Source organism: Schistocerca americana, chromosome 5, assembly GCF_021461395.2.
Source record: "Schistocerca americana isolate TAMUIC-IGC-003095 chromosome 5, iqSchAmer2.1, whole genome shotgun sequence".
In the NCBI taxonomy this organism is placed as follows: Eukaryota; Metazoa; Arthropoda; class Insecta; order Orthoptera; family Acrididae; genus Schistocerca; species Schistocerca americana.
In genome coordinates this window covers 335275376-335290294 of record NC_060123.1, presented here as the reverse complement: position 1 = coordinate 335290294, position 14919 = coordinate 335275376, and the positions used below count along the sequence as shown (strand labels likewise).

General features: G+C 43.2%; 1 protein-coding gene across 1 annotated transcript in view; it reads left to right on the top strand.

The window, feature by feature from the left end:
• Positions 1 to 12845, top strand: part of LOC124615841 (probable cytochrome P450 6a14) — a 93666-nt gene extending 80821 nt beyond the window's left edge. Inside the window, exons 6-7 of the mRNA XM_047143993.1 lie at positions 1148 to 1399; positions 12282 to 12845. Coding sequence (XP_046999949.1) covers positions 1148 to 1399; positions 12282 to 12460 — 431 coding nt within the window. The 3' untranslated portion in view covers positions 12461 to 12845. The remainder of the gene's footprint in view (positions 1 to 1147; positions 1400 to 12281) is intronic.
• Positions 12846 to 14919: the final 2074 nt, after the last annotated feature.

Below are 14919 nucleotides of genomic sequence, written 5' to 3'. Positions count from 1 at the left end.
ATTTAGCTGATGTCTTTTAGTACTCATGTGAATAACTTCACACTTTTCCTTATTCAGGGTCAATTGCCACTTTTCGCACCATACAGATATCTTATCTAAATCATTTTGCAAGTAGTTTTGATCATGTGATGACTTTACAAGACGGTAAATGACAGCATCATTTGCAAACAATCTAAGACGGCTACTCAGATTGTCTCCTATGTCGTTAATATAGATCAGGAATAATAGAGGGCCTATAACATTTCCTTGGGGAGCGCCGGATATTACTTCTGTTTTACTCGATGGATGACTTTCCGTCTATTACTACGAACTGTGACCTTTCTGATAGGAAATCACGAATCCAGTCGCACAACTGAGGCCATACTCCGTAGGCACGCAGTTTGGTTAGAAGACGCTTGTGAGGAACGGTGTCTAAAGCCTTCTGGAAATCTAAAAATATGGAATCAATTTGACATCCTCTGTTGATAGCGCTTATTAATTCACGAGTATAAAGAGCTAGTTGTGTTTCACAAGAACGATATTTTCTGAAACCGTTCTGACTATGTTTCAATAAATTTTTTTCTTCGAGGTAATTCATAATGTTCGAACACAGTATATATTTTCCAAAACCCTACTGCAAATCGACGTTAGTGATAAAGGCCTGTAATTCAGAGGATTACTCCTACTTCCCTTTTTGGGTACTGGTGTGACTTGAGCAGTTTTCCGGACTTTAGGTACGGATCTTTCTGTGAGCGAGTGGTTGTTTATAATTGCTAAATATGGAGCTAATTTATCAGCATACTCTGAGAGGAACCTGACTGGTATACAATCTGGACAGGAGGCCTTGCCTTTATGAAGTGATTTAAGCTGCTTCGTTACTCCGAGGATATCTGCTTCTGTGTTTCTCATCTTGGCAGTTGTTCTTGATTGGAATTCAGGAATATATACTTCGTCTTCTTTGGAGAAGGAGTTTCGGAAAACCGTGTTTAATAACTCTGCTTTAGTGGCACTGTCATCAGTGTCTTCACCGTTTTTATCGCGTAGTGAAGGTATTGATTGTGTCTTGCCACTGGTGTATTTACTGAACACTCCTCGCACAATGTAGTACTAAAACATCAAATTCGAGCTACGTTGCTGGGTAGTCTGAGGCAATCGCTGTGGCTTTCAGAGACGCTGCGGAAGTACCCTCCGGTGCCGCTGCTGAACCGCGAGGTGACGCAGCCGTACAGCGTGCCGGGCACCAACTGGACGCTGGAGAAGGGCGTCGCCGTCTTCTTCCCCGTCATGGCGATGCAGTACGACCCGCAGTACTTCCCGCACCCGGAACGCTTCGACCCAGAGCGCTTCTCGGAAGAAGAGAAGAGCAAGAGGCCCAGCTGCGTGTATCTGCCGTTCGGCGATGGACCACGAGCTTGTATCGGTAAGTCCATAATTTTAGCGAAACATACTCTTTTTCACTGACTTTCTCAACCGAACGTCTACTGTCTGTAAAATAAATACACCGTAAAAGTTAGTCACTATCAGAAGACGCCACATTAATACCGTGCGCAATTACCCTTGATAATGATATCAATTCGGTGAGAGAGGAAGCCCACGAGTTTCTATAGATATTCTATTTTCAGCATAAGTCTCTCACGCCTGGTGATTAAACCCTGCAGAGTTTAGGGAAGGCTATTACCGCTGAAAGAACCGGTTTTCGGTTATATCGTTTTTTCCCAGTCACTTTAACCTGACTATTAAAACCGCTCAAAATATCGGTTTCTCAAATAAATGATTTTCGATTTCTTTAATAATTTATTTTCTGCAATAAATGTGGTAATTGAACAGAGATTGAAAAATTTTGGCTCTCTCAGTTTCAAGATACACAGAATCAAAATATTAAATTTAATAGGAGAATAAAAGATAACACAGACCGTCCACCGTTCGCTGCTTTGGTAATTTCCTACAATGATTGTCTATCGAAGCTTAAAACGGCTCTGAGCACTATGGGACTTAACATCTGAGGTCATCAGTCCCCTAGAACTTAGAACCTAACTAACCTAAGGACATCACACACATCCATGCCCGAGGCAGGATTCGAACCTGCGACCGTAACGGTCGCGCGGTTCCAGACTGAAGCGCCTAGCACCGCTCGGCCACACCGGCCGGCTGTCTATCGAAGTCGCGGGGTCCAAATGATGCATATCGAACGTGCGATCCTAAATCGATCACTACAGCAACGACAAAAGAAGAGCGTTACAAAAATACTTGTAATTGCAAAGAGACGACTTACCTTACTCGTCGTCGGTGTTATCCTCATGTGAAAGTCCGTGTGATGTGTACGCTATGGGAACAATTACCTTTTTGCCATAGCCTGGGTAAACTCTGCCAATTTCACGCAAGAATATGGGTATATTGTCACATGTGTTAACTTTTCCCCGCAAACGCAAGCTGTGGAAGTAGAGGTACTGAAACAACTACAGTTCGTTTCTTTGTCCTGGGTGCCCTTCACTTGTAATGGAAGACTTGACAGATTTCCATAGCCGGTCGATGTCCTGCGTGTGCACACTGGGGTCATCCGAAGACACGAACTCTACAGAGTGGTTGATGAACTCGTGGTAGAATCCTTCTGCTTTGAGTGTCTAGTAGGACGGAAAACCGTCTGTAATGACTTATCAGGCAGTATGCAGTGCTTTATCAGCCGCACTAAAGTGACCATATCTCTGAACAATACTCTGCCAACGAAACACTTCCGGGACTCCCGTTCTATTCCACCGAATACCCAAATATGATCGATTTCACTCTTTGAAGGTCGTCCTCTCTGGTTCTTCCTTCTTGCTATGCGAGATTCGTGCACTTCAACAACTTTACTCGTTCCACCAATCGGTACACTGTCATTCTTCACTGGCACATAACAATTCTCAGCAAAACCCGTAATAGTCGCACACAATATTAGCAGGTAAGTCAGTTCCGATGCTGTTGCTTGCAGGGTGTAGTCTCGAATCCAGCAAGATAGAAGAATTACGCTGGTCTGAATGGATAATTTGGAAGAGTCGAACCATGTATTCTTCCTGATACTCGTTCGTTTTCCGCACTGTGCGCAATGAAATTGTAACGATAGTTCAGCATCGAAACTCGTCTTACGAAGTTTTACACACTTCGCACCACCAGTCTACTCAGTCCCTCCTTTTCTCGTCCGGTAGTACTCCATATTTGCGACAAAAAGTGAAACAGTTTTCTACGCTGAATAAGCTTGGAATTAGATTTTTCCATGTGAGAAAATCCGCCGAAGAAACGTCAGGAACACCAGACGTCCCACTCACTAGCTACACAAATCGTCTGGGTTTCCCTACCAACTCACAAATAATTTGCGGAGGTATGTAATATAGAGCAACTAAGAAAACGATAGAAAACTGATAAAAATGACGATCACAAATACCTGATCATAACTCCCGCCACTAGAGTCGCATGATCGATTTAGGATCGCATGTTCCATATGTATCGTTTGGACCCCGCGACTTCGATAGGCAATCATTCTTAGAAATTACTGCTGCTTTTCTTGAATAGTGGTAAGCGGTTGAATACTATTAAAAAATCACCAGTATTCTCCTATTGATTGTAATGTTTCGAAACTCTGCTCCAAAATCATGTTCTAATCAGGTGGCAGACCTCCATTTGCCCATTACGAATAGTCGGTGCCAAATGGTTAAAATGAGGTTGGAGAATTCTGTTTTTTGTGTTTATTTGCCCGTTTTGAAGAGCTACAAGCTGATAAGGATATATTGTGTAGACACAGACAGCAGATGAGTTACTTTCTATTTTTATTGTGTACTGTGAATGAACTGCTGTTAAGTTTTTAATTTACTACTATCACTATTCTTTCCTTCCTATTTTATTATTTCATAGAATGACAGACTCTTACAAGGAAATGAAGCGTTGTACTTCACCGCCACGCCACTTCGTAAAAATATTTCCAGGCTAGTGTTGGTGGCAATCTACAAAACAACGGAGAGCTCTTGACGACAGCAAGAAATCACTGCACATACACGCGTGCCTTAAGCCAGGACACGCGGCAATAGCGACATTACTGTCTGAGCATTGCTGTACCAGTTCTCATGCCCTGTGTTTGTTGCTTGTTTCTGTCGGCATTGTTATTTAACTAGCACTGATTGCTTTTCCCATTTTCTATAAAAATGGAACATTTAAAACCAATGCAAATTTTACAAATACAAGATACTCGTTTTAAAAACAAAAAAATTAGCAATGCTGCTATAGCTAAATGATATTTCGTTTTTTTTACTCTGTTACCAGCAAAAATAAAAAAAACACATTTTATAAACGAGACGAAACAAATACCGAAAATACCAGTTATTCAGAACTAAAATACCAGTATTGGTTTCAACCGGCCGGATTTTCCCATCCCATTAGAGTCATCAAACTGCAAGGCAGTTGACTGTTACTTCTGATCGGCTGTTTCAGACCGTCCTAGAAATTTGCTATGGGACGAAAATTGGGTGATTTAGCGAATCACTCGAGGTGCGATAGGATGCTTGAGTGTCTTGCAAACCATGAACGTATGCGTGCAGCTCTGTGAACTGGGCTATTGTCATCTTGGAAGGTGAGTGTGTACATAGAACACTGTTAATGAAAACGTGGAAAAAAGGTAACATTTGTTCACTGAGAGTGTTGAAATAAGCAGCCTGGTTCATGTTCGTGACAACGTGAACGAATCATGGAACGAAAAACATTTTCAAAACGTCACGAAACCACCTCAGACCTGAGCTGCACCACACACGCACCGAGGGTTGAAACGTCTCATTGGGCCTTCGCTGCGTTCAAAACAGGCTAAATCGTGAACCCTCGAACCTCACTAAACGCCTTCAGTCATCTACAGAGTTGTTTGCCAATGAAGACGTGCAGCTTTATTTGGCGCTATTAGCAATGGGCTTTAGTCAATTACCCGTCTCCAAATGTTCACTGCATGCCGTTCCCTCCGCAGTGACTACTCGGAAACTGGTTCAGAGAGGCCTGCGTTCACTGAAAGGAGCAGTTTCTACCGAATTTGAAATCGATTGTCATCGGCAGAGCGTGACACACGTTTTCCTGTCGGTTAGCATATATTGCCGACCACTGTGCCTACGCTGAGTTACGTGGTTGCGACTGATACGCTATTCATTGTATACACGATGGATAGCCCGCGATAATACGCTAACAAATCAGGTAGCTTCATTCTTGGTGTGGTCAACGGCACGTTCGAACACGATAACAGTTTTACGAGGTGTGTGAAGTGATGAGACAAATTTATCTACCAAAGTTTTTATCACTTTTTTTTTCAGACAACAACATCGTCCCCTTCAATAGCTTCGGCAGCTATACACCGGGGGAATCGTTTTTCACAGTCTTGGCAGCAGCATTGAAAGGCTTCAACTGGTAGGACCTACATGTCGGTCACATTCTTTTCAATGTTCTCCAGAGTTCCAAAATGTCGTCCTTTTAAGACATCTTTCAATTTTAGGAAAATACGAAAGTTACGAAGACTCATATCAGGTAAACAGGGGGATGTGGAAGACCAGCAATGTCATTTGAGGTCAAAAATTCCGTGACGGAAGTGACCGTGTGAAATCAAGCGTTGTCATGACACAGTATCTACTTGTCTGCAATGTCTGGTCTCACGCGATTCACTGTTTTCCTGAACCTTACAAAGACATCTATGTAAAACACTTGATTGACAGTTTATCGTGAAGGAGCAAATTCTTTATGCACGATACCAATACTGTCAAAAAAGCAAATCAGCGGTGTTCTGATATTTCATTTGCTTATTCCAACTTTTTTCGGTTGAGGAGACGTCTCAGCGTGCCAACCCTCACCTTGCCGCTTGCCTCAGGATCGTACTAAAAAATCCAGGATTCATCCCTTTTGAACAGGCGCCTGAACCATTCGAGGTCAATGGTAATCCTCTCAAGAATGTACATGTTTCTTCGATTGTCCTTTTGCTCAGTTATGAGGTCTCTCAGCACCATTTTGACACAAACCTTTCGAATGTGCAAAACGTCGGTCAAAATTTGATGTAAGGTGAAAGTGTTTAAGTTCAAGATGTCACACATCATCCTCATTGTTAAACGTCTGTCCGATCTCGCAAGAGCACGCACACGTTCGATGTTAAGTTGAAGGTCTCCCTGAGCGAAGTTCATCTTCAACGTGTATTCGGCCTTCCAGAAATGATTTGTGCCAGCGAAAAACTTCATAAGGAATGTTCGCCATAGGCCTATTTCAACTTTTAGAAGGTGACACTCGCGGATTCCCCAATTGTAACACAAAATTTGATGGCCTAACGTTGCTCTAAATTCCGCAGTTTCATTTTCGTAACACACAACGAAAACAAGTTCTTTGATGGAGGTCTCAAAAATCACGTTATGGCTGTACGGAACTGAAACTCGAACTGTGTATCTGGAAGAGATGAACACAGGTCTACACACGTAGATTAACGCAGCATTGCCAGATCGCTCGCAGTGTTTTCAGTATCATTGCTTTTCTCACACGCTTCGTATATTCCGTTAAGTCGCGTTTTCACGTTGATGCATCTTCTTACGCTGGTTCCACATAACCGAGTCTCACAATCTCGCTTTCCCCGACAAACACGCATTACATCATTGACAAGTTACGTCAGCGGTATTAGTCGCGCAAATAAAGTTGACACTTGGCGCGCTGGCTGATGGGAGCGACAGTAAATGGGAAATGCCTTTACAGTCGCTCCCATCAGCTACCACGCCGAGTGTCAACTTTGCGCGTATAATAGAAGGTAGCAGTCGCAGAATATTACCAGTTCTACATCATCTGCAGCGCTCCAAAACAAGTATGCTATTTTAGTGCGGCGAGTAACATTTTATCTGGGGAGCTTATGTACAATTTTAATTTGCCTAACATGAATTAATCTTGCAGTTAAAGTGAGACATGTGACAATTTTGCTTTGTATGCGTATGTACTATAAATGTCCCCTTTCAAGTCCCATGTCTTGTATTTTATCAAGTCATTGTTCCTTTAAATGGGCCATTGTCGAGCAGTGTCGAGTATAAAGCCAGAGGTCCGTGATTAGAACCGACTGACGCTAGAATTTTTTCCTAGCAGCTGACTTCCCTTTGGCAATGCGTTTTGTATGTGGCAAACGGAAGTTCTGCAGTGGTTCGGGTATTCCATTCCTTACTGTTGATCACTCCCTAATGGATGAAACCCTAACGGACTGGTTGAGCCGGTTTTCAAGTCTGATGAACATCCAATAAGACTGTGTTTTGTAACGTATTGTCATATTCCAACGAAACTTAGTTCCAGTACAATACCTTAACAATTATATAAGTTCACCTATATTCATTATCGAAAGAACCGCAGTGTAACACAGTCATCTTCTGGGCAACTGAGCGTGACAGCTCAAAGCGGTACCTGGCACTTTCTAGTCAAAGATGTGTCTGAATCTTGTATTTGTTGGAGGGAAAACTCCCAAATTCTCTTATTTGCTTGATAAGCATTACAGAAATCGTCTTATTTTTCAAATAGTTTTATTGCGCAGTATGTGGGATAGTACCCGTGGTCTAGGGGTAGCGTGTTTGTTTCATAATCAAAACGTCTTCGGTCCCGGGTTCGATCCCCGCCACTGCCTAAATTTTGATAAATAATCAGCATTGGCGGCCGAAGCATAAGAAGTCAGCCTCATTCTGCCAACGGCCTTGTCAAAGAGGGCGGAGGAGCGGATAGAGGTTCAGGGCGCTCTCTTGTCCTAGGGGTGGGAAATTGCCCCTAAAGGCGGAAGAATCAGCAATGATCAACGACATGAGGATGCAGAAGCCAATGGAAACCACTGCATTAAAGACACGTAACGTGTATTCACAGGACATGTGGCCTGTAATTGAAGTGTCATGATGATCTCTCCATTGGCAAATGATTCCGGAATAGTCCCCCATTCGGATCTCCGGGAGGGGACTGCCAAGGGGGAGGTTACCATGCGAAAAAGATTGAATAATCAACGAAAGGATAACGTTCTACGAGTCGGGGCATGGAATGTCAGAAGCTTGAACGTGGTAGGGAAACTAGAAAATCTGAAAAGGGAAATGCAAAGGCTCAATCTAGATATAGTAGGGGTCAGTGAAGTGAAGTGGAAGGAAGACAAGGATTTCTGGTCAGATGAGTATCAGGTAATATCAACAGCAGCAGAAAATGGTATAACAGGTGTAGGATTAGTTATGAATAGGAAGGTAGGGCAGAGGGTGTGTTACTGTGAACAGTTCAGTGACCGGGTTGTTCTAATCAGAATCGACAGCAGACCAACACCGACAACGATAGTTCAGGTATACATGCCGACGTCGCAAGCTGAAGATGAACAGATAGAGAAGGTGTATGAGGATATTGAAAGGGTAATGCAATATGTAAAGGGGGACGAAAATCTAATAGTCATGGGCGACTGGAATGAAGTTGTAGGGGAAGGAGTAGAAGAAAAGGTTACAGGAGAATATGGGCTTGGGACAAGGAATGAAAGAGGAGAAACACTAATTGAGTTCTGTAACAAGCTTCAGCTAGTAATAGCGAATACCCTGTTCAAGAATCACAAGAGGAGGAGGTATACTTGGAAAAGGCTGGGAGATAAGGGAAGAATTCAATTAGATTACATCATGGTCAGACAGAGATTCCGAAATCAGATACTGGATTGTAAGGCGTACCCAGGAGCAGATATAGACTCAGATCACAATATAGTAGTGATGAAGAGTAGGCTGAAGTTCAAGACATTAATCAGGAAGAATCAATACACAAAGAAGTGGGATACGGAAGTACTAAGGAATGACGAGATACGTTTGAAGTTGTCTAACGCTATAGATACAGCAATAAGGAATAGCGCAGAGGCAGTACAGTTGAAGAGGAATGGACATCTCTAAAAAGGGCTATCACAGAAGTTGGGAAGGAAAAATTAGGTACATAGAAGGTAGCTGCGAAGAAACCATGGGTAACAGAAGAAATACTTCAGTTGATTGATGAAAGGAGGAAGTACAAACATGTTCCGGGAAAATCAGGAATACAGAAATACAAGTCGCTGAGGAATGAAATAAATAGGAAGTGCAGGGAAGCTAAGACGAAATGGCTGCAGGAAAAATGTGAAGACATCGAAAAAGATATGATTGTCGGAAGGACGGACTCAGCATACAGGAAAGTCAAAACAACCTTTGGTGACATTAAAAGCAACGGTGGTAACATTAAGAGTGCAACGGGAATTCCACTGTTAAATGCAGAGGAGAGAGCAGATAGGTGGAAAGAATACATTGAAAGCCTCTATGAGGGTGAAGTTTTGTCTGACGTGATAGAAGAAGAAACAGGAGTCGATTTAGAAGAGATAGGGGATCCAGTATTAGAATCGGAATTTAAAAGAGCTTTGGAGGACTTACGGTCAAATAAGACAGTAGGGATAGATAACATTCCATCAGAATTTCTAAAATCATTGGGGGAAGTGGCAACAAAACGACCATTCACGTTGGTGTGTAGAATATATGAGTCTGGCGATATACCATCTGACTTTCGGAAAAGCATCATCCACACAATTCGGAAGACGGCAAGAGCTGACAAGTGCGAGAATTATCGCACAATCAGCTTAACAGCTCATGCATCGAAGCTGCTTACAAGAATAATATACAGAAGAATGGAAAAGAAAATTGAGAATGCGCTAGGTGACGATCAGTTTGGCTTTAGGACGAGAGAGGCAATTCTGACGTTATGGCTAATAATGGAAGCAAGGCTAAAGAAAAATCAATACACTTTCATAGGATTCGTCGACCTGGAAAAAGCGTTCGACAATATAAAATGGTGCAAGCTGTTCGAGATTCTGAAAAAAGTAGGGGTAAGCTATAGGGAAAGACGGGTCATATACAATATGTACAACAACCAAGAGGGAATAATAAGAGTGGACGATCAAGAACGAAGTGCTCGTATTAATAAGGGTGTAAGACAAGGCTGTAGCCTTTCGCCCCTACTCTTCAATCTGTACATCGAGGAAGCAATGATGGAAATAAAAGAAAGGTTCAGGAGTGGAATTAAAATACAAGGTGAAAGGATATCAATGATACGATTCGCTGATGACATTGCTATCCTGAGTGAAAGTGAAGAAGAATTAAATGATCTGCTGAACGGAATGAACAGTGTAATGAGTACACAGTATGGTTTGAGAGTAAACCGGAGAAAGACGAAGGTAATAAGAAGTAGTAGAAATGAGAACAGCGAGAAACTTAACATTAGGATTGATGGTCACGAAGTCAATGAAGTTAAGAAATTCTGCTACCTAGGCAGTAAAATAACCAATGACGGACGGAGCAAGGACATCAAAAGCAGACTCGCTATGGCAAAAAAGGCATTTCTGGCCAAAAGAAGTCTACTAATATCAAATGCCGGCCTTAATTTGAGGAAGAAATTTCTGAGGATGTACGTCTGGAGTACAGCATTGTATGGTAGTGAAACATGGACTGTGGGAAAACCGCAACAGAAGAGAATCGAAGCATTTGAGATGTGGTGCTATAGACGAATGTTGAAAATTAGGTGGACTGATAAGGTAAGGAATGAGGAGGTTCTACGCAGAATCGGAGAGGAAAGGAACAAGTGGAAAACACTGATAAGGAGAAGGGACAGGATGATAGGACATCTGCTAAGACATGAGGGAATGACTTCCATGGTACTAGAGGGAGCTGTAGAGGGCAAAAACTGTAGAGGAAGACAGAGATTGGAATACATCAAGCAAATAATTGAGGACGTAGGTTGCAAGTGCTACTCTGAGATGAAGAGGTTAGCACAGGAAAGGAATTCGTGGCGGGCCGCATCAAACCAGTCAGTAGACTGATGACAAAAAAAAAAAAAAAAGTGATAGAATTGATTTAGAAGTAACATTGGTTATTGATACTGCAAAGTCAAAGCTGTGTTTCAGTTTTTATGGACAAAAGGAAGGTAGAGGTTGGAAATCGATGAGGAATAGAGGCTACTTGCCTTGGGCAGCAACAAGGGACCCACTAAGTTTGGCGTCCCGTACGTGGGACGGATCTCCGTCAACAGTGGTACATATTCAACACCCTGTGAGAGGCTGCCGCATGTCACTGACCTAAAGTCTGGCCACCAGGAACTCTACGTCACCACCTCTCCTACCATCATTGGCTTAACATTAACGATGAAAAAATCTTTCACTAGCAGCATTTCAATAGTCTACCTTTGAGTCACCTACCAACGCACGTGCGGACATTACCAACCTCCACTACTAGGGAAAGCTGTTAATGATGGACAGGCTAATGCCTGTCATTTCATTTCCTTTTTTATAGTTACTGGAAAGCATATTTTCATTCGTTTTCGGCCGTTACTCCATATCCACGATGTGTCAGCCGCTTGTTGAGATGGTTCTGCATTTATTTGCTGGAGAGATTTCGTTTTGGAATTAGTCCACTTTGTCGGCACGTCAGTAACAGAGCAATTCAGTATCTTCAGAAGCTATGGAGAGCTTTGGAAGCGAAAGGACAAACTGAACGTAAATTTCTTCAGTCTTTTCGGCACATATTATGAAGGAAAAATTATAGATTGAACAGGCTGTTCGTCGTGTCAGACGTTTCTCAAGTATCGACAGCAGAGCAATCATCATGTGATCCCTCAGCGTACCTGATGATAGAAAAATTTCGAATTCAAATGAGCTAACATGTCTAACACGACGAACCGACCGTTCATCCGAGAACTTTTCCTTAATGAAACAACCATTTTTAAAGGTATTTGTGGTATGACTGTGACAACGTTTAACTAATAGTTGACATAATGTGTGACTGCGTTCACTGATATATACACCCCATTAAGCATAATTTCAAACCTCCAATACTAATTCATAAATGCTCAGACTTCCGAGAACCTTCTGTGCAAGGGCGTCACTGCGAAGAATAGACAAACTAGTTCAAAAATGAAATAAAAGTGATATTAGTATAAAAAATATGTTAGTTGAAGTGTGGAAGGGTCAAAGAGCGATGATGGATCAAACTAATGTCACCGTCAGCCAATTGAAGCTGGGATAGTGTTTAATTTCCTCAAGTTTATTGCACGTAGTTTACTCTATGCTTTCTGGCGTTACGAAAATGCTAAGCCTGAATGAAAATAAAAAAGTTCTTGTAAAAAAATACCTGCGTGTGTGTGTGTGTGTGTGTGTGTGTGTGTGTGTGTGTGTGAGTGAGAGAGAGAGAGAGAGAGAGAGAGAGAGAGAGAGAACAAGTGTGTTAGTCTGACTCCAGCAAGCTGGTGTATTTTTAAGTTTTTAACTGTATCTCCGTCTTTTACAGGTATGCGGTTCGGCATCATGCAGACAAAAATCGGCCTGGTTAGCTTGCTTAGTCAGCTGAACATCGAGCCTCGAGCCGGCACCGTTAGGGAGCTCACTATGAATCCACGTTCGTTCATCTTGAACCCGGTGTCTGGGATTCAGCTGCGTTATACCGCAAGAGCTAAACAGAATAAATGACAACAGAGGCATTCTTATGACCTAAGCATCTGAAAAAAACTTCTCCGAAAATAAATTATTAGCTGCAGTCTTCTCTCTGCGACAGTATTTGCTTGGACGCAGGTGTCTATGCAATCACGATTCGGTGCCTCTCCACTTGGTCCTGCCTATATTAACGGGTTGACAGGTACTCTCGCATAACACGACTTCCTGGGCTTTCTGTTACAACTGCAAGCGAAATGATTCTTTGAATGAGTCGGTGGGTAGGAAACATTTCATTTGTTTTTCTTCTTTGTATATGATAGGCCCGTCATGCCGTATCATGCTCTTGTCATTTGTGAGTTAATTATGTAATGTGTGTATAGAATTACTTTATTCAATGAATAAACGCTACTTTTTAAATATATGATAGCCATCTATTCATGTTTTGTTGGAAGTTTTCTGCTACTTGGGAACTGCGCAGTCGTGGGAAAGGGTAGCCAATTGAAAGTGTGCTATTGCTTAGGAGGCTGTGTGAAAGGAAAGTACCCTCGCAGAGTCGACAATTGGAAGATATATTCTCTGTAAATAGTGGGTGTCAAATGCAAACACGTCCCGTCATCCTGCTGTTCCCATTTTCCTGAAGACAGGGTACTCTCCATTACTCATACACAAGGTATTTATAATAAAAGTTCCAGTTTCAAAACGCTGCAGAAAGAGAACCACAGCACAGACTGACTTCAGATTTGAACAGTATATTATTGACATAGGGGAAAACGACATGGACCAAGAAAAATTAACGGAAATGTGACCAATAATAGCGCTGTAAGCGTCAGAATATGCACACCAACAGACGCGCGGCACACGGATATTCCTCAATTTGCGTCCGAGACGCCAGCTTGAGTGTCTCCGAAGAATCGCTCGCTGCTGGTAAACCTCTTTTAGCCCGCCCGGTTGGCCGTGCGGCGTAACGCACGGCTTTCCGGGCGGGAAGGAGCGCCTGGTCCCCGGCACGAATCCGCCCGGCGGATTTGTGTCGAGGTCCGGTGAACCGGCCAGTCTCTGGATGGTTTTTAGGTGGTTTTCCATCTGCCTCGGCGAATGCGGGCTGGTTCTCCTTATTCCGCCTCAGCTACACTACGTCGGCGATTGCTGCGCAAACAAGTTCTCCACGTACGCGTACACCACCATTACTCTACCACGCTAACATAGGGGTTACACTAGTCTGGTGTGAGACGTTCCCTGGTGGTGGTGGTGGAGGGGGGGGGGGGGGTCCTCCACCGGGGGCCGAACCGCACAATAACCCTGGGTTGGGTGTGGGGCGGCGGAGGGGTGAACTGAACTGCGGTAGGCGTCGTGGGATTGCGGACCACTGCGGCTGCGGCGGGGACGGAGCCTCTCCGTCCTTTCTAGGTCTCCGGTTTACATAACAAACCTCTTTTACAAGAATGTGCGACAGTGGTCCTGCAGAAGGTCCGACGTCCAAGGGCATGAAAAAAGGCGTTGGTCCAATGTCTGGTATGGGTCTGGAGAAAATAATTAGGAAATTTGAAGAGACAGGTTGTTTTGAAGGACAATGTGCCAGAGAAAGGAAAACAGTTGATCCTACGTCTGTCGAAGATGTGGCCTCTGCATTACAAGAGGGCTGGAGCGGTGATGTGCAAACATGCAATGTGCGGGGAACTGCCTGCACTTTGGATATGCCTGGGATCACGTTACATTAAATCCTACGAAACACCCTGCACTGCTATCCATACAAACTCATCCATGTTCAGTAGTTGCTTCCTGCTGACCTGGCAATAAGACAAACGTTTACTCTCGAGTTTCTTGCTTACATGTGTACTCGAATGCGAAGCTAGCAGATGCCCATTGCTGTACGGATTAGAAGGTGGTAATAGCCATGGCGCTCAATGTCGGTATCTGGAGAGATTTCCGGAACGACTTTACAACGGTAGCAGTACGTCTGAAGCAAGTTATCGGTGACTTAGGAAGCACGCAACGATGAAACCTACTACTCGCGACTGGGGGAGGACTAGATGGACTAAAAGGACGAGAACACCTCAAATGGAGGAGGAAATTTTTCGTGTAGTTGACGACAACCATAGTATCGGCGTAAGACAATTAGCTGCACCAAGTAACGTTGACCACATGACTGTCCAGAGAGTGCTACGTGAGAATTTCGTTTATACGTACCATGTACAGCGCATGCAGACGCTATCAGCAGCTGATTTTCCTGCACGTGTGCAGTTCTGCAAGTAGTTCATTCAACAATGTGTCAATCCTCACTTCAATGCAAACGTGCTGTTCACGGATGAGGCTTCGTTTCAACGTGATCAGATTGTAAATTTTCTATTGCGACGGCGAGTTGAGGAGTGTATCCATGCTAATGGAGGGCATTTTGAACATTTCGTTTAGGAAAGTGTTTCATTCTGTGTTGATATGTTCTTTTCGTGAGTGTGTTTCCCATAAGTAATGTATTGAAGAATGGTAGAAATTGAGCT